Source organism: Ischnura elegans, chromosome 4 (genome assembly GCF_921293095.1).
Source record: "Ischnura elegans chromosome 4, ioIscEleg1.1, whole genome shotgun sequence".
Lineage (NCBI taxonomy): Eukaryota > Metazoa > Arthropoda > Insecta > Odonata > Coenagrionidae > Ischnura > Ischnura elegans.
Window position 1 is genome coordinate 32,739,394 of NC_060249.1, and position 18,055 is coordinate 32,757,448.

Here is an 18,055-nt window from a genome sequence, read left to right on the forward strand (position 1 = left end):
CGGTGCTGTTGGTTCCGTTTTCGTTCCGCTTCGATCGATTGCGGCGCCCTAGTCTCGCGGGCGACTCGCCCGAGTGCAGATCCTTGGCGGCTCTCGGAGGCAGGCGCGGTGTGAGCGTATAATACCTTCCGCAGCGACGAGGAGAAGAAGGGAAGCACGTACGTACGCTACGTGGGGAAGTTCGGGCGCTGGAGAGGATCAAGGGGGTGAACGGTTTTCCGTCGTCGGGCCGCGGCGAACGCGCCGCTAAAAAATATCCAGGGGGTGACTGGATAGAGAGGAAAAATTAAAAGATAAGGGGAGGGTAAGGGAGTACATACGTTTGGTTGTAGTGACGACGGGCGGCGTGTTCAGCGCGCGGGAGGGAGATAATTGTGGAGTAACAAGGAGGGGGTGCAATTAGGGTGTCTTATTATCCCTCCCTTGAAAAATCCTCCCTCCGCTCTCCCACATCGTAATAATTACGTGACGTGGGATGCAGCGTGGTCTCCCTAGAGGCATGCCGCCACCCGCCACGGTGACACTTGTGTGCTGACTACGTGAAAAAAAGGGGGTGGTGTTTTGATACTCCCGGGGGTGGGTGGGGAGACAGGATTAGGTTTTTTTTGTGCTCGAGACAACTGGGAAAAGGAGTGTTGTGTTGGAGTGAACGTTTCAAGTGAGGGAGGAAGTTTTCGTACTTTGAATAATTGTCCTCCTTCTCTCCTTCGAGGTGCCAATGTCGTAAGGAAGGGAGGAATACGTGAGGAGAGAGGAGAAGGGTGCTTTGCCGCTCCCTTTGTTTCCCTAAATGCCTCGATAAGACTGGATTACGACGCGCCGCAACCTGCACGTCTGCTGCCACCGGGGTAAAGAGTGGCTTCCGCCATGGCCGGAGTAAGGCGTCTCATCCTGCGATGCCTCCTGCTGCTGGTCACGGCGATCTCTGCCCACCCGGCCCTGGACGGGGTGTCGGCCGAGGCCAGCGAAGCACCGCCCAGCGAACAGTTCGAAGCCGCATTCCAAGGTGAGCCCCAGTGACTCTGTTTCCCTCGGTGACCGGGCGGGGAGGTCTATGGGTGGTGTTGTCGTCCCTCTGAAGGACGTGCACAAGGTGTCAGCTGGTTCGGTTCTGGGCGTTTGGGTCGCACGATCTGTCGCAACGCTGTGGTTCTACTTCTTGTGGATGCATGTCATATTCATATTTCACTTCGTCGATGCAGGGCTTTCATAATTGTGGAGTCCCCGATACCATTGTCTACGGGACTCCTTAAGTTGTGGATGTGTATTATCCAGCAGTGACGACTATTTCGTCTCTAATATGGATATACCCGCTCATCGTTTTAATGGGAGATACATATTCGTTGTCTTCTTCTGAAGAGTTACTACCCTTTTCAGTTTATATTCCGAGGAGCCATTGCCAGTCACGAAGTCTACTGTATTTCCAAATGATTAACTTTTCTGATCTTATTGATCCTTCTATGGTCAAAATTGTTGTATTTATAAACTGTGTATCTTTGTCTTATTTAGTGTTTTTTTCACGAAATTTTACCGATGAGGGGCGAAATTGGGAACTGTATTTAATATCAATGAGTTCCAGGATTAAAAGTCCATTTTTGAAGGGACATTATGATTTTGTTCTAGTTACGGTGGCCATTATTCCTTATTTCTCCGGTAACTTGTCTTAATTTGCTCTTGCAGTTATACACACGTCTGAAGCCTCACCTCACAATGTTTCTGACGCTAGCTACTGGAGAGGGTTGCTCCGTTAAGGGCCTTTTACTTATTCATGGAGAGCTCTTAGCTCCCTAATTAAGGGCCCTTGTGAATGTACGAGCCAATGGATTTACACAGTATACAGCCTGTTTGTTTCCTAGGTGAATTGTGAATTGCATTTCACCGAAGATTAATTACGCCCACAATTATTTCACGTGTACATTAAAGCTAAATATCAAGATCTGAATTATATTTGGCAAATTACCTTTAACAATTTGTTACCATCTCTTTTCAGAAATTTGTTTAATCTTACAGTAAAGCGGTGTATTTTGCACCGTATATTTATTCGATATTAGTATTATGATGTGTTCTTTGGTAAATTTTGCGAAATAAATGGCAGTAACCTTGAAACTTAGACGAGTTAAAACGAATATTTATTTTTTGTTCCTTATATACCTCGAGTCGGTAAAGGTGTGTGTGGTGCATCGCAGGATTGGCTCTGTTAAAAATTCATGGTGTTGCATCGATCACGATACGGGAATGCACCTAGACTTGCGCTCTCGTGCGAAACTTAATCGAGGAAATTGTTTATGTATTATTTCAATCAATGCAACTTGTACAATCGAAGTATCCTCCTTTAACGGGCTCGCGAAAAAATGCACTTCATTGCTCAGGTGAGGGAACAACAGAGTTCTAATGGAGAACTATTTGTCGTTCATATTTTCCAAAATAGTTACGATACTTCTGATTGCCTTCACAACCGGCTTTTATCCTTCTAAGAGAATGTAGTAGAGAGAAGGGGTTAGCTTTTGGCTATAGGATTTGGATTTTAATGGATCGATGTTTGGCATCATTATTATTCCTCCCATAATGTTGCGCAAACGAAGGGGAGGAAGGACGAGAATAGTTTTTTTCTAGAATGAAAGGAAGTAGGTCTTATTATGAATTGAAGAGTGAAGTCCATGAAGAAAGGGGAGACGGCCAAAATAATTCTTAAATACTCCATGGAAACATACCTTAATCGTTAGAATTATTTAATAATAATACTTAATTCTACACAGTTTACCTATAGAATTGGCATAGTGCGAGTTCTCTTGGTGTGCAAAATTTCAGTCAAAATTGAATCACGTAACATCCAGGGTCTCTTGGAAATATCTAAGTCAAACTTGTGAACTATAAACACAACGAAGGAAATTTTCAGTGATAAGTGCGCGAAGAGAACTAATAAATAAGGTAAGGCAGTTATATAATAAATTTTACTTTATTTACAAGCCCATTTATTAAAAAAATAATTTAAATTATGCGATCATTCAGATAAATCTGTTTGCTATAGATTGAGTATACCGATATCGGGGGACTTAATTCAAATCGGACCCCGGTTTTCGCACCGTAACTCAGATATTGCTCAGGTAGGGAGGGACTAAAGAACTGATAGATGTATTGAAAACTTATCTTTCCTAATTAGTCTAAATGGTTAAGCTTTCTTTGAATGGCCCTGTCACTCGGCTCTCATGCATCAAAGCGTATGTGGGTGGATGGAATAGATTAATTAATAGCGATTGGGGACAAATTATTTTCGTTCTACGGCCTCGGAATTATTTTAGCGAGACAATTTTCCGAATGGGCGTGATCCAGTTAAAAAAAACCCAACTTATTCTGCGTAAAAGTATGGGCGGAATCGTTGATGGTGTTTTCTCTCCCTCCCGAGGTCTCTCGGCATTACCATTAGGAAGGAAATGGCGTGGATATTCAACGGTGTTCCGTACAGAATAGCTGGCAGATATTCGATGAAATGGCTCGTTTCAGAGTCGGATGCGGTGCCAGTTTGATGGGATTAGACGAGATTGGACGTGATGTACGGTGGGCTGTGATCTGTCGGCTGTGATGAAATGATTTCGCCTCGCAGTGGGACGAGTGGGAGGAATAGGTAGGCCACGAGGAAACGGACGCCGTTGGACGAGACCGAAAGAAGACAGACGTGGAGGGACAGGCTGGAATTGGAACGACGGAGGGACATGGAGACGCGAAAGACTAGGTCGCATGATGGGCTCTAGGTTTATTTTTTTCTTTGAAGAGGGTCCGAATGAAAAAATGATCAAATGGAGTAAGGATATTTTGTCTCATAGAGAGAGGTTGGTTTTGACAGAAGGACCTTTTATAAGGGGATCAAGTTATGTTTGTACCGTGCGAGATGTAAAAAGAAATCATGTAATGTCATTGTCAATTAATCATACACTCTGATATTGTTTATGGGTCACATTAGATAGAGTAGCTGGCATTTTTTCATCAGTTCATGGTTTTAAGAGGTGTGCTTGTCACAGGCTGTCTGCTGAGGAGCTTCAGAGGAATGGTTCCTTTCTTAAAATGGCTTTATTATAATTGAGAACAGTATTGTTAATTAGTAATTTTGAATGATGTCCCTATATCATAGCCGTGCAAAGCGAGTTGCACCGTGTATTAGGTGTACTTTAGTTTCAAAATATGTGAAGCTATTTTTGAAAGCATCGTTTGACTTTGATGAAAGTAATAACGTTTAATTGCTAGAATTATTTGTATCTATACCACCAGAACTATTCTCATCCCAGTCTTGTGACTTCGAGAGGCATAATAATTAGATTTCATTGTTCAGACTGCTATATCGTGTGTTATTTCTTCGACAGCTGATGCTTCATAGTTTTCATTGCAATCTGTGGAATGTCTTTGGTTTCGTATGTTGTCCAATCGCTTCCAATTCTTTCCTTTGAGAAATTATTCGGTGAAACCCAGCTACGATTCAAGACTTATTTGTGGTAGGACAATACTTAGCACTTCCTCTATTCGTTATATTTAAGTATTTGACTCGTCCGGTCTCGTCTATTGTCAAAATTCACGAAAGTAACGAAACTTATTCCTTCCATTCGTATAGAGAGCCCCGATATGCGCTAATTTTTCTTTCATGAGCAAATGACCCTAGATTAATTTTTTCTCTCCCTACTCATCAATGTACCTTTTGACAACATTGTTCGCCTTGTGTGAGGTTATGGTAAGAGATTCTCACTTCGAAAATATAAGGTATTGTAGAAAGAATGATTTGATGACAATTAGTATACCTTTCCATAACTTATCTATTTTCCATGAAACGTTTTTAAAAATGTCTCATGCCTTCCGAATCGTTAAAAGACTACGTATGCGCTAATTTTATCGTGATAGGTTGTATTGTTTATGACGACTTAGAAAACCCAAGCTTATACACTTGAATGGATTGTTTAGAGGTAGTTTGATACTAGCATAGAATCAATTCAGAATGAGAGAAAAGGTTTGAAAAATAGTCCTTAAAATTCCTACTATTTATTTAGAACCAATCCAGTTACCCGTAGCGCTGTTTCATGCCGATTTAGTTTTGCGAAAGAGGTTAGAATATTGCTAATTGATATTTGAAGATGGCATTTCTGAACATTTTCTTTCCCACTTCCTATGGAAAATTGTGTATCCATGACCTGTCTTCTATTTTGGTGCTTTTACTCTTATGCATCGCTGCATGGTGTCATCATTTCCTGTTACTACCAAGTGGTTCTCGTATTCTGAATTTATTTCTCGTCAAATATGCGCTTCTCTATTTGTATATATTTCACTTGTTTAATCTTGGAATGCAGTTATTTTAAATTCGACATCCCTTTTTTGATATTTCTAATATTTTTAATATATGTAATGAAAGAGAAACTGATTAAATAGGTTGAGTGACTTAGTGTATTTATGATGCCGATCTTTATACTTCAGTGATACTACTTAGAATGTACCTTCAGAAGACTAAAAATATGTCTTTAGGCTTGATTACAGTTTTTACCCACGTCTAAAGTTAGAGAAATCCATCATATTTGCCATGATTCTAAGAAAAGGCTTGTGTAGTTCATAGCGAAACAGAACATGGGGTTCGGGAAATCAACAACTGGGTTATTTGTTATGCCTCGGAGATTGGACTATAATCGGGTTTGTGTTGAGATTACTTGACTTTTGATTATCTTGGGGGATATCTTTGGTGCAGATGAATGCCTTGCTAGAAAGGGAGAGGCAGCGGCTCACACACAAAGGTGTACTGCTTCTCACCTCATTGTATTGTATGGCGTCATAGCTTGGGTGGATGTCAGCGCTCACCACGATAAACAATGGTTTGTCGCAGCACTCCAATCTCTTCCCGGCTAGCTCTTTCATTTGTTTCTTCTTATTTCTTCGTGGCAATATGCTCTCGCGTCCCTCATCGTCTGCACGACGCGTTCTATTCCCCAGGGCTCTGTCCATCCAATTTCCCAGTCATTACGGCCTTCGCGGGACTGCTACCCCTTGTTGTGAGCTCAATAGGATTATTCTGTCTCCTTCAGAGGTTTCTAAGGCTTCTATCTCCCGCAACCACCCCCGCTGGGCTTGTACGTTGGTCTTTTGCCGTATCATTGTTCTGTAACACCACATTTCCATTGCTTCTCATCTTGTATTATCTGGAGCTGTTAGCGGTGCTTATGCTATCAATACGTATGCCTGCAAGGACTCCGGTAGTCTACCGCTCAAATGATCCGCTTCCAATACACGCGGTAATCTGCTTTAAATGGATCTGAATGCTGGGATCGAACGCAGTGTTCAGCAAGGTATGCAGTTATACTAGCAGGTTATTTGAGAGCTAGGTGTACACGTAGACATATCGGAGTAGAAGATTAGTTTTTCGTTAACTGATTTTTGCCTCTGTTCTATAATTCCCAGACATGAATCCTCAGAATCGTCATTTCTGTGCGTGCAATAGCTTGAAATTTTGTGTTCCTGGCAGCGAAACATTATTTTAGGTGATCTTAAAAAATTCAGCCTGCACGTCTGGGTGCCTTTTGGTTACCATTTTATTCAAATATTTACTAGCCGTCAGTTTGGCATCGTGTATGCTTCTCTTCACGTTAGAAAATGTCAATTTCTCATCCGTATATACCTATCAGGTGAATGTAACTCCTTTTGTCCCAGATTATCCCTATTCATCTAATCAAGCTTTTACACCAACTTATGCCTTGGTTATTATGCCCTCCCTCAAAGTTATTTTCTTTGTCTTGAAGCGGTGAAATTATTTCTCCTTCCCTTTAAAGCTACTATTAGCTTTTGATACGAAACCTTCAGTTAAGACCTGATTCGGAAGCCAAGCAACTACTTATTCCAGGTAAAATTCCTTCCCAACATTTTCTTCGAACTTCAGCTTTGAATACCTGCCTTTCATAGCTTCTCTCTCTACACGCTTTGTTTAGGCTATTATTCTCCCGATGCCTGTTTGGTTTAGCCAGCACTCGCTTTGTTGCTGTCAGTATAGAATAATTTTGGGGTGGCTAAGTTAGTATAATGTTTCTCGATTGTTTTATCTTTTCCCTCATCTCGATGGAAATTTATCTTCATCCGTTGAGTTCAACCAATATGTCCTAAATCGTTCATTGACTTCCATTACTTAAATGCCGTATTGGGGAGTTTCTTCTGCAAAAATTATGCCGTAGCCTCATTTTATAAAGTTTTATCCTTTCAGTTGTACTGACATTTCGCTGCTATACGATCACATATTTTGTGATTGCTTGCACTCATTGTCTATCCTATTTCAATTAAATTTGAAGGCGTGACTATGTGTAACCGTTGATAAATCAGTGATTGTTCGCAGATAGCCTTTGAAGCAAACTAATTGTTTTGGGAATATTTACAAAAGAAAATTAAAATTGTAATAATTAAAAATATTGCGAATCTTTTCGCCGTGTAATTCTGCACGCAAGTTGTCAAAGAGTTCCCATCTCGAAGACACCTTTTTTCCACCAAGAAATTATAAAAGGCAAATAATTTGGCATCAATTATTATTAGACTTAGAAAAGTGGACATATTTTCAATATTAGTCATTAAGTTTAATTTTTTTACATTGGTGCATAGACTTAAACGAAGCAAACTAATTAATTATTTTGGGAATATTTTCAGAAGAAAATTTGAATTGTGTTAATAGCAAAAATACAAAATACTTCGCCGAGTGATTCTTTAAGCTATACTTCACATTAATTAAGGAACAGTAATTCTTCTCAAGTTGTCAAATAGTTCCCATCTCCATAGGCACATCTTTTTCCACCAAGAAATAATACCTGCAAATAATTTGGCATAAACAATCAGATGTAGAAAAGTGGGGGGCATATTTTTAATTTTAGGCATAACATGCAAATATTTGTAAATTTTTACGTAACTTATGTGGCTTATAATTTTTGGACTAGTAACCTAGTGAGATAACTTCGGCTGATTTTCTTTTGCTCATTGACACGGTGGTCTTCAAGCTACCATTAATTTTTAGCTCCTCCTCTACCAGTTTTTGGGAATCCGATATTTGGCGATCGTCTCCAGCGGTGCACAATCTTCATTAGTCCACCCTTTCCATATCCATTTACGACTCGAGAATGGTGGAGAAAAGGGTTTCTTGGCGTTCCTAATTGCAACTCGGCAATCGGCGAGGGAAGCTTTTTCCGACTTTTTTCCCCCTCTCTCTCTCAATTGCTAGAACGATTCTAGCTTAGAGCCATTAGTTTGCCAGCCCGAACACCCTCTCCCTTGTGCGAAGGTAGGGAAGCGATCGGGGGAGGCACGAAATATCCTTTAATTTCAATTAGAGCCATATCTTCTCCAGTCATGATGTTGGTATCTGTGGATTAGATCGCTAAAACTTCTCGCATTCCCCTGTCTCACTGAGACTTTCGGGTATCGGTACTAAAGGATTCCCGTTCCGTGGAACCTGTTCTCATTACGCTAGCGGCCTATCTTTTATTCGTGGAATCTCGATCCTTATTCTGCTGATTCGCGGGGAGCACTCAAGCCTTCATACATTGGGTGGCACAATTAACTTTGTGTCTCCATTAGTACGCTTTTCAAAGGGTAATACCGCGACCGTATTTCATGTGGCTCGTACTACCTTCCGCACATTATCAAATCTTTTAATACTGCCTATGCTTCGTGACTTTTGACTTAGTGTTTGGTCGACATCTAAAATAATCAACAAGGTGGCGATGATGTTCACAAGGAAATTTGATTCAATTCTGATTTAAATTTTTTTTTAACATTAGGTCTAGATTATTTCGCAGGATTGGAATCGCCATGTTAACTAGACAACGTAATAACCAAAACCAAAATCTCACTTCTCCGCTGACTTTCATCTATTCCCCAGGATTCCTACTTCAAACATACCGTGGTTTTATGGTTTTTATACTACTCTCTATACCACTCGCCTTTTACTTTACTCAAAGGAGAAGTCATTTTCGGCCTCATTTCTCGTCTTATCTTTAATTATGGATGAAATCTCTTTATAACAGTTGCAGCAAGGTTGCTGTTCGCTGTTCAGTTCTCTTCTCTTGCAGTAAATAGGTCGATCAAAGTTTCATGGGTTTAGTTTTATCCTAAATATTGCCCGTATATAATCTTCCTCTTCCTGAAAATGGCACAGAGCTTCCGAAATCGGGTTGGTTGATATTCATCTAAGGGGAAGTTGTATTACTGCGTTTCATTTTGAATATTAGCAACTTCCGCGAAGTCTTTCATGAAACTATTTCTTGTTCTTTTTCTCCTCGTTAAAACGTGGTCTCCTGAAGAGTGTATCTTCTGAATCCTTCGATTCTTTAAATACAGCTGTACACTCTAGCGTGTTTTTTCTTCTGAGCTGCTGGGCACAGTCCCTGCAACACTTGAGGCCCTAAGAGAATTTGGGCCAGGCCAACTTATCTTCATGCGCGATTTATCCTGCTATGTAATCGAAGGATGAGGCGATAGATCCATCAATTTAACCGTGTATTATTCCAACTGTGGAACTGTTACTAGGTGCATTTTTAAGACCTTGTTTATTGTGATTTTTGATAGAATACCAACCCGTTATCTCGGGTTGAGACAATAAGGGCCGTAAAATTAGTTGTTTGGCGCTATTATTGGTTATGTGTGAGATTATTTATATATTTACGTTTTGATATAAAATTTCGTTGCTAAAAGATATTAAACTATCCCTCCAAGGCGACACACTGAAACAGCCAAGAGTCAGTATAGGTGATTTTTATTCTTAACAGGTTATGGGGATCATATAAATCATGTGTTTTTATTAGGCGATTATTTAGCTTTATATTTGATAGAAGGACTATTTATTCGTATATTTTATTTAATCGTATAACTTATTTATATTATATTTTATTTAAATATATCTGAAGAAGTGAGTCTTGATTTTTGTTGAAATAATTAGTATACGGTTTTGAATACAGGATGTAGAATGAAAGAGTTTTCGCATGGTTCACTGAAATAATTTATTAACTACACTATTATACGCGAGTCAATATTGTCGACTCATTTTCTAGTGATTATAATCATATTGAAAATTGCGTGTCAAAATCTTGACGCATCGTGCAGTGGAGTGCATGAAGTTTTTGAGTGGAATCTGCAAGAACTCTTTCATTTATTATGGAACGGTACCACTCCCCTGAAAAACAGGATTTAATGTGTGTAATTTTTATTGAATGGCATGGTACTGTTAGAAATTACAAGGTACCTATGTTCAGAAAATTACGGAAAGTTTTTTTTAATTCCGCGGGCTTGGAGAATCCGATTGTCATTTTTTATTATGTAGGTATACATACCCATGAGGAAAGATAAAATTTTCAGCGGTGTCAATTATTTACTTTGTTTGTGCAGTCTCTAAGGCTAGACGTGTTTTTTTTACGAACTCGGAGATTTTCGTTTGTTGAAAGAAATGGATGATTGCCAAGTGAAGAATGGTCACTAAATTAAGCGTGGCAAAGTGTGTGAAATGTCAGCAAAGGCCTAATGTGAGTCCGCCATGAGAAAACGAGAAGTTACGAGTGGTGTATGTGTTTCCAAGATGACCGTGTAGACGAAGATGACGAATTCTGTGGACACCCGAGGAAATAAGCCACCATTGTAAACGTGGAAAAAGTGAAATAAATACCTATGAACATTTAATATAATGAACAACTAATTGATATATATTTTTAGGGCGACAATATCAATGTAGAAGAATAAATAAACGTTATCAAAAACCTAAAATTCCCGTTATTTTCTGAGCACACCTCGTAATGCCTCTTCTCATCTTCGTTATGATAGGTATGTCCTTCAAATTTGTTTGAATACTCGTGCTTTTTAATACGATTCATAGCTTGCTATTTAAGTATTTACCCCCTTATTGGGAGATTCTCTTTTAATCTCACTTCATCCGTACTCTTTTGAATCGAAGCGACGATCAATCGGATAAGGACATTGGATGTTAAGTACCTGATCCCAATGGTGACTTTCTTGCACGTCTAGTTGAGTAAGATGGAAAGGAGACCTGGTGAATTAAGAGGATCCTTGAGAAAATCCGTGTTCATCCGGCCGACAGTAATTATGCAGAGGTCGACTCTTTGGACCGTAATGGCATCGTTTTCTCCGTACGCATTTTTTAAATGCTTACGATGATGTCCGTGCCTGCTTTAACGTTCTCATCCGTTATGCCGGCCCTGGCTCGCTGCCAGTATGGTTTTGTTTAGGATAAGGGTAAGGGGGGAGAGTGAAAAAGGGAGCGAATTTCTTCTTTCTCTTTCAAAGGTCCATCAAGTGAAAAGGAGCAGTGTCATGAATTTTAATAAAAACAGCCCTCAAGGATAAGTGGATTGTGAACGCCCATCAGTTGAAAGATGTTGAGATCATCAGGTTTTTGACTCTTTAGTGTGGATAGTTCTGATACATACGTATATCAGGAATACAAAGGGGAGTGTATGCACCGCTGAATGACTACGATAACAGTTGTGCGTAATTTGGCTTCTAAAATAATCAAAGGGAAAGTTAATAATTGAGGGGTTGAGAAGCCAAGGGGTACAAGTGATTTTCTTTCGAAACAGCGTTAGGTAAAGTTAATTGTTCGAAGAAATACACAAACATTGGTTGCCAAGGGATGCGAGTAAGTCTCAGTTCTGCGCTGACATCGAGTGGTAAATCAATTGTACTAATAAATATGTAATTGATCTCTTTTGTTCTCTAAGCCTAATTTCTGTACCTAACTCTGTGCGGAAAGAAGAAATCACTTGTATCCCTTGGCTTCCAACCGACTCAATTATGAGACGATTCCATGGATTGTGCTTTTGTTGTATTTGAGTGTGGATTTTTTCTAATATTGTGTGTTTTTGGATAGATTTTGTTTTGCTTCATAATTTTATTAAATCATGGCCAACATATGTTTCACGGAATCACAACAGAAAAAAATTCAAGGTTTTATTGCAGATGCGAAGCAAGCACTTTCATTTATAGATGATGTCACATAAGATATGATTTTTAATTGGAGCTTGAATTTTTTTTCTGGTATTAGTATGTCTTATTTTTTGTTTCAACAATTTATTTAAGCCAATAATGAGTGTGTAACAGGAGTAAAAAGTCATTTTTCGAAACAATCCTTCGGCCCCTCGTTTAGTCATACGTAAATGTTAGTGACTCGAAGTACATATCCAGTATCCAATAATAATTCTAATAATGTTTGCAACTCCATGTTTTATACTTGGATTTGAATCTTGAAAATGTATTTATCATAAATTTAATTACGATTTCGTCTGACCACTAAGCATATGTAGGAACTTATTAATACGACGGCATATGCTTACATATATTATTATTTTGATATGACATATAAGCAATTATATTTGACAGATTTCTGCCGTTTTCTGTCGAGAGTAATGTTGGTATGAGAACAAGGGAAATGCGACCACCTAATGAATGTTGTTGTGACAGATAACTGATGTAAATTTTACTATACCAGATGAATCATGGTGAAAGAATACTTATGCTAGCAACCGTTGTATTATTTTAGATACCTGCCATTAAATTCTGAGATAGAAGCCGAATCACCTTTTCGTCATGAAATAGGCACTTCGGTTGGCTTATAAATTTTGAAAAAGAATTAGCATAAAATTGTGCGCGAAATTTAGATTTTTTGGCATTGTTTGCTTCATTAACTTGCTCTATGGTTTCAATCAAGGCCAGGCATAAAAGAAGAATATATTTGAACAAAAGATGCAAAGAATTTTTGCTTTGAGTTGTGTAGTCTCGGCGGAGCCTCTTCGGGAAATCCACACTCCCGTTCGACCTCCCCTCCCTCTTTTCGCGACGAATTACTTGTAAAAAACTTGAGATACCATTTTGAAATATTCAGGATGCATAGAATACCCTTTTGTGTGTCTTTTATTTGAAAAAAATTACCTCGGTAGTTCCATAGACGCGAAATTTTTGTATTGGAGGTATAGGGAAATATTGATGCAGTGGTACTCCATGCACCCTAAATTATTTTGAACACAGGGAGTAATTTATTGGTACAAAGATAACGCTATATTATACACATATGATGTATCAGTGTTGATATACACACATGTATCCAATCAAAATAGCATTATAGTAAACTCTTTCCGCGGGTAGGTATCAATTATCCTAATTACAATATTCCGGAATGGTAGTCATGTTTGGTGCTCTGTAATTGAGTAGTTTCGGTACAGTTACTATTAGCATTCTGTCTATATTATTTTTGTATGTCTTTAGAATCTTATACAATTCTTTGTCTCAACTTCATAGTACAATTATTGTCTTTTTTTAACCCTATACTTATTATAATAATTTTCTGTTGTGAGAATATTTAAAAAAGTTAGTTTATGGGAAGCACACACATTTCCTAATAGAGCAAATTAATATCTGATATCTCCGCATAGTCTTCTAAATTGTATTTACGTCTATATATTATTTTAACTATTCTATTTCTGCATCATTACCTTAGTTCAAAGAAAGACCTCAGTGTAAAGAGGCAGAGGAAAAAGAAAAAAACGTCCGGCTTATTGGGTGATACGTCGTCTTAAAAGCATGGAGAAGCACAAGTTCCTTGTAGTTTTACAGTGGACTTTCCCTGTCACCAACCACCAATTTCACAACCACCCCAACCTGTCCGGACTGGCTTCGATCAAGGTGAGGCGACGTCTCGTCATCCGTTCCCGTGTTCCGAGTTCCCTTTCGCCACGCCTCGCTCTCACGCTGCGCCGAGCGATCGTCCAGTCGTAATTTCCCCGACTACCCCCCCTCCTCAAGGATGCATTGAAACTAATATATTCATTCGAGCCCGCGAAGCTGTCATCCGTCGCGTGAATTCCATTCACCCGGAGCGACGGAGGACAGCATCGGCGGCGCGTGGAGGGGGGTGCCAAAGGAAAAAAGGGCTTCGATCGATTTTTCTTACGAGGACCTCTTGAAATCTTTCCATGGCGTCTTTTGCCTCCTCGTGGGGGGTCGGCCGTGCCTCCCCTCCCCCTCCCCATCCCTTATTATGCCTTTGAGCGGACGCGAGGTATTTTTTTATCCCGTCTTCTCTGCCTATTCTCTTTCGCCTCCACTCAGGCGTATTGGAAAGTTCGATTAATCGAAAACATCCCCGATGGATTTACACGTCTAAGTTGACTTTATTCTCTTGGCCGATTATCAAACTGTTTTCGATAGTTAGGCGATCGTCAACGATACTGATGCTCTAAAGTTGACCTCTTAAAAAAATAGGTAGGTCACTATCTGCCCATCGGTTGTCTAAGGACATACGGTTGACTTAAGGCAATTGAGTAACCATCTATAATCGTTCGGCCATCACAATACATATCCTGGCTCATCCGTACTCCGCTCATTTTATCTGCCTCGGTAGTTAAGATTGTCCGTTTTCCGTACAGTGCTCAAAGCTGCCTTAACCGCAACTGTCCGTATTCCGCACATTACCCCTTACCCAACTTTCCTGACCTCGAGCGTCCAAACTTAGTATATTGTTGCCATGCAAACGGCAATAGATGTCTCTCGGACCTTAAGTAGGTGTGTAGTTATATCTTTTTGGTGCTTATAGATATAAAACATCTTGATTAAAGAACTGTTGTTTGTTAAGTGGTCGAGGTATGCATTAGACATGACTGAGCAGTCCAAAAACCAACTGCTTGCGTTCCAGCTCGTTGATTAAGCTTCGTGAGGATACCATATACCAGCAGCGTACTCAAAATGAGGTCTCACGTGGGAAAAGTAGCCCGTTTCTCTAACTTATTCTTCTCTTTTCCCGAGAATTCTTTTCGCAAAACGAACAACACACCACTGGTCATTTGCGGAATACAGACCCCCGGAATAGTGGGCCCTTTTTCGACTATTTTTGAGAATAATAAAATATGTGTAATACGGATACGATCAGATATTCAATGCCCACAATCGACGTTGAAGACCATTGATTACGAATCATATTAACCTTCAAAACTGGATGTAAAAATATCCCCCAATACAACATTCCCACCTCCGCCTTTGCCTCTCTCTCTCTTCCTCACTCCACCCTGCTCCACTCCTCAGTCCCCCCACAATCTACCTCCCCCCTCCATTACTCGCCCTTACGTGTGCGTGCCACAGCTCTGTTGCCATAGTGAAGCTTTCCCATTGATTTGGCCTTTATTGCACCGGGTGGCGAGTTGGTGTCGTTGTGGGCATGCGCCGCCGTGGTGGTGGGAAGCCCACGGGACCCACTCCCCACTCCACCCTCTGCCCTGATAATCCCCTTTCCTCCCTCCCCCCCAACTTCCTCCCCTCCTCCCTCGTATTCCCACCCCTTCCCCACCGGCCCCCAACATACCCCATCCACCGTCGCGAGTACGATTCACCCCTTTTTCCGGCCCTAATGCACCGCTCGACCTCACCGGTCGCCCCGCTTTGTGTCTTTCACCATGACACGCGTATAAACCGTGCGCAAGGAGTCCTTTATCGCCCGGTTCATGGCGTGGTCATGCGTAGAAAACTATACATTTAAAATATTAGGTGTGTTCGGAAAATAACAGGCATTTTAGTTTTTTTAAAATATTTATTTATTCGTGTACTTCTATACTTCGCATTAATTGACGCGCCGCAGGCGCGTTAAAAGCTGTCCCAGTAAAACGTGTTCACCCCAAGCAGCCAGTTAACAATGTATTTGTTTGTGTTGTGTGAGTAGTTTGTTATGTGAGCGGATACTCAAAGATTAACATCGAGAAAATTGGTCTGAAAACATTTCTATATAGCAATTGATCACAGATATTAATTATAGTAAGTTTTTTTTTCCAATTGCCGCCTTCAAAATAGTTCCCATTAGTTATTATGCACATGCCTGCACTTCTTCTAATCCCTGAAACACTTCTCAAACTCCATCTTTGGGATGGACATTAGCTCTGTTAGCCATTTCTTTTACTTTCTCCCTATAAATACTTTTGCCGTCTTGATTGTCAGGTTTCCAATGTATGAGTACTTATGTATTTTACCTTTACAAGTTGTCATTGCTGGATAAAAACCATTCCCAGAGATATTCAGAGTGATATACAGTTCGCGAAGATGACCTAAAGCGTAAAGCATCGTAAAATTTCCCTGTAAGTCTGTAAAATGCCTTACGCATGACATGAAAGAAAACTGGTACCAACTTTTCATTAAAAGTATTCCAAAAACTTATTCGATCGAGGGGTAAGTCAGGACAGAGGGAAAAATTGAGTATGTTATTTATAAGTCGCATAAAAATGTTGCTAACATGAATTAATATGTTCTCTTTTTTATCGTATATTTAATTTCGTTAATGATTACTCTCTTTTAAGAGTGCCATGATCGTGATCCTCTTTCATTAAAATTTCTGAATTCATTTTCTGGATTAGGTTACACTCGATTGAACTTATGGGGTTTGGAACGAAAATAGGAAATGTGAGTATGACATAAACAATAACGATTTGCTCGACGAAGGCTTTGTCATTGATCGTTTTTTGGGTTTTTTCCGAGTTGGCGAAGGGATTAGCCTCGAGTTGCGAGAATATGTACTTCATGGGGTGATCTTTTTAATTTTGAGTGTGGAAATAGGATGCCATTAACGGCGTTAGTCATGCACCTTATTCAAAACCGTATTTATGGGAGGAAACGTAGAGCTCATTTTCATTGTCCTTAAGCCTAAAAATGGCTTGAATTGCGAAGGGAGAGGAATAGGGAAGATCCTTGCTAAGGGAGGCGTGATTCGTATGACATGACTTTAAAGTTTCAGTGATAACACCAGCGACTGCAAAGGGGCGCGAAAGATCTTTAAAATTTAGGTTGTCGTAGATGTCACTGTTCCGTAAGTTACCTTTATCTTTTTCATTTGGAGCATATTTTGTATGGACGCTTTATTTATTTCCATTAAGTTTGCATTAACTTACTGCAATCCTTCTCCAATCTTTCGGATTACTTAGGGTGTCACCTAACCCTTTTTTCTCACGATATTGGTTCTACTTCCTGTCTCTTCAGTTTTATTTCGCTGCCCTTTTAGTTTCTATAGAAAATAAGTTTAATTTCATTGTACTTCGAACTTTTTTTCGCATTTTAGTGTGCTCTCCTTTTAACTCATTGGCCGGAAGATATTTAATTGCGGAATATAATATATGATGTATATATTTTGAAATTTCCCGGATATTGCTATGATAAGTCTCTTAAAACAATAGTTATGGCATTGCGTGGAAAAAATTGATTTACTGAGTACTTAAAGGCCTCATAGCTAGTTTGAATTTGTGTGATACGAAAACGTTTGTGAAATTTAAGTCACTAGATGTGCTAGAGATGATTGTATCTCGAGGACCGCATTAAATTGCTGAGTTTGTTGAAATGGGTGGGTAATATTAGTAAGAGACTTCTTACCAGTGTATTACTCGTATGAAGTATTGTTTCTTTGATTTTTTTATACCCGGATGTGAGTCGCGAAGTGTCAGGGTGCAAATTCTACCCCATTAATATATTCGTATCATGAAAGAAATGCATAATTTATATCTTTTCCTCTTATTTGAAAGACTGAATAAGAAGGGTGGATATTAAAGCTCAGGAAAGTAAGCTTCGGGAATCTTGGAAATCTTGGGTGATTTTAAAGTCTTAGTGCGATCTCTTGGGAGTTTGCGAGATTACGTCTCCAAACAGCTGCTGTAAAAGGTGAATGAACTATGCAAATTTGCATAGTATGGTGGAGAAACAAATACGGCATTATTGCCTGAATGTAGATACTCTTAAAACTTATGTTCTATTAGAAATTTCAAGTGTGGATTAAAATGGATTCCGACCGCTGTTAGTTCATCAATTTATGTGTGAGGATATACAGTAAAACCTCTCATTTACGGACACTAACGGTCCTAGAAAATGTGTCCGTAAGTTGGAGGTGACCTAAATGAAACCTCAGTTTTACGCTTAATATTACCGCGCAAGTATTTTAGTGCAGCCAGCTGAATGAAATCCTTTTATTTAAAAAACATCTAAATTTTTTTAGAGATCAAAGCACTGCAGGAACAAGAGACTTTGTACGCAGTCACGC

General features: G+C 39.6%; 1 protein-coding gene across 1 annotated transcript in view; it reads left to right on the plus strand.

The window, feature by feature from the left end:
• Nucleotides 1–18,055, plus strand: part of LOC124157241 (pikachurin-like) — a 520,685-nt gene continuing 502,630 nt past the window's right edge. Inside the window, exon 1 of the mRNA XM_046531807.1 lies at nucleotides 1–1,006. Coding sequence (XP_046387763.1) covers nucleotides 868–1,006 — 139 coding nt within the window. The 5' untranslated portion in view covers nucleotides 1–867. The remainder of the gene's footprint in view (nucleotides 1,007–18,055) is intronic.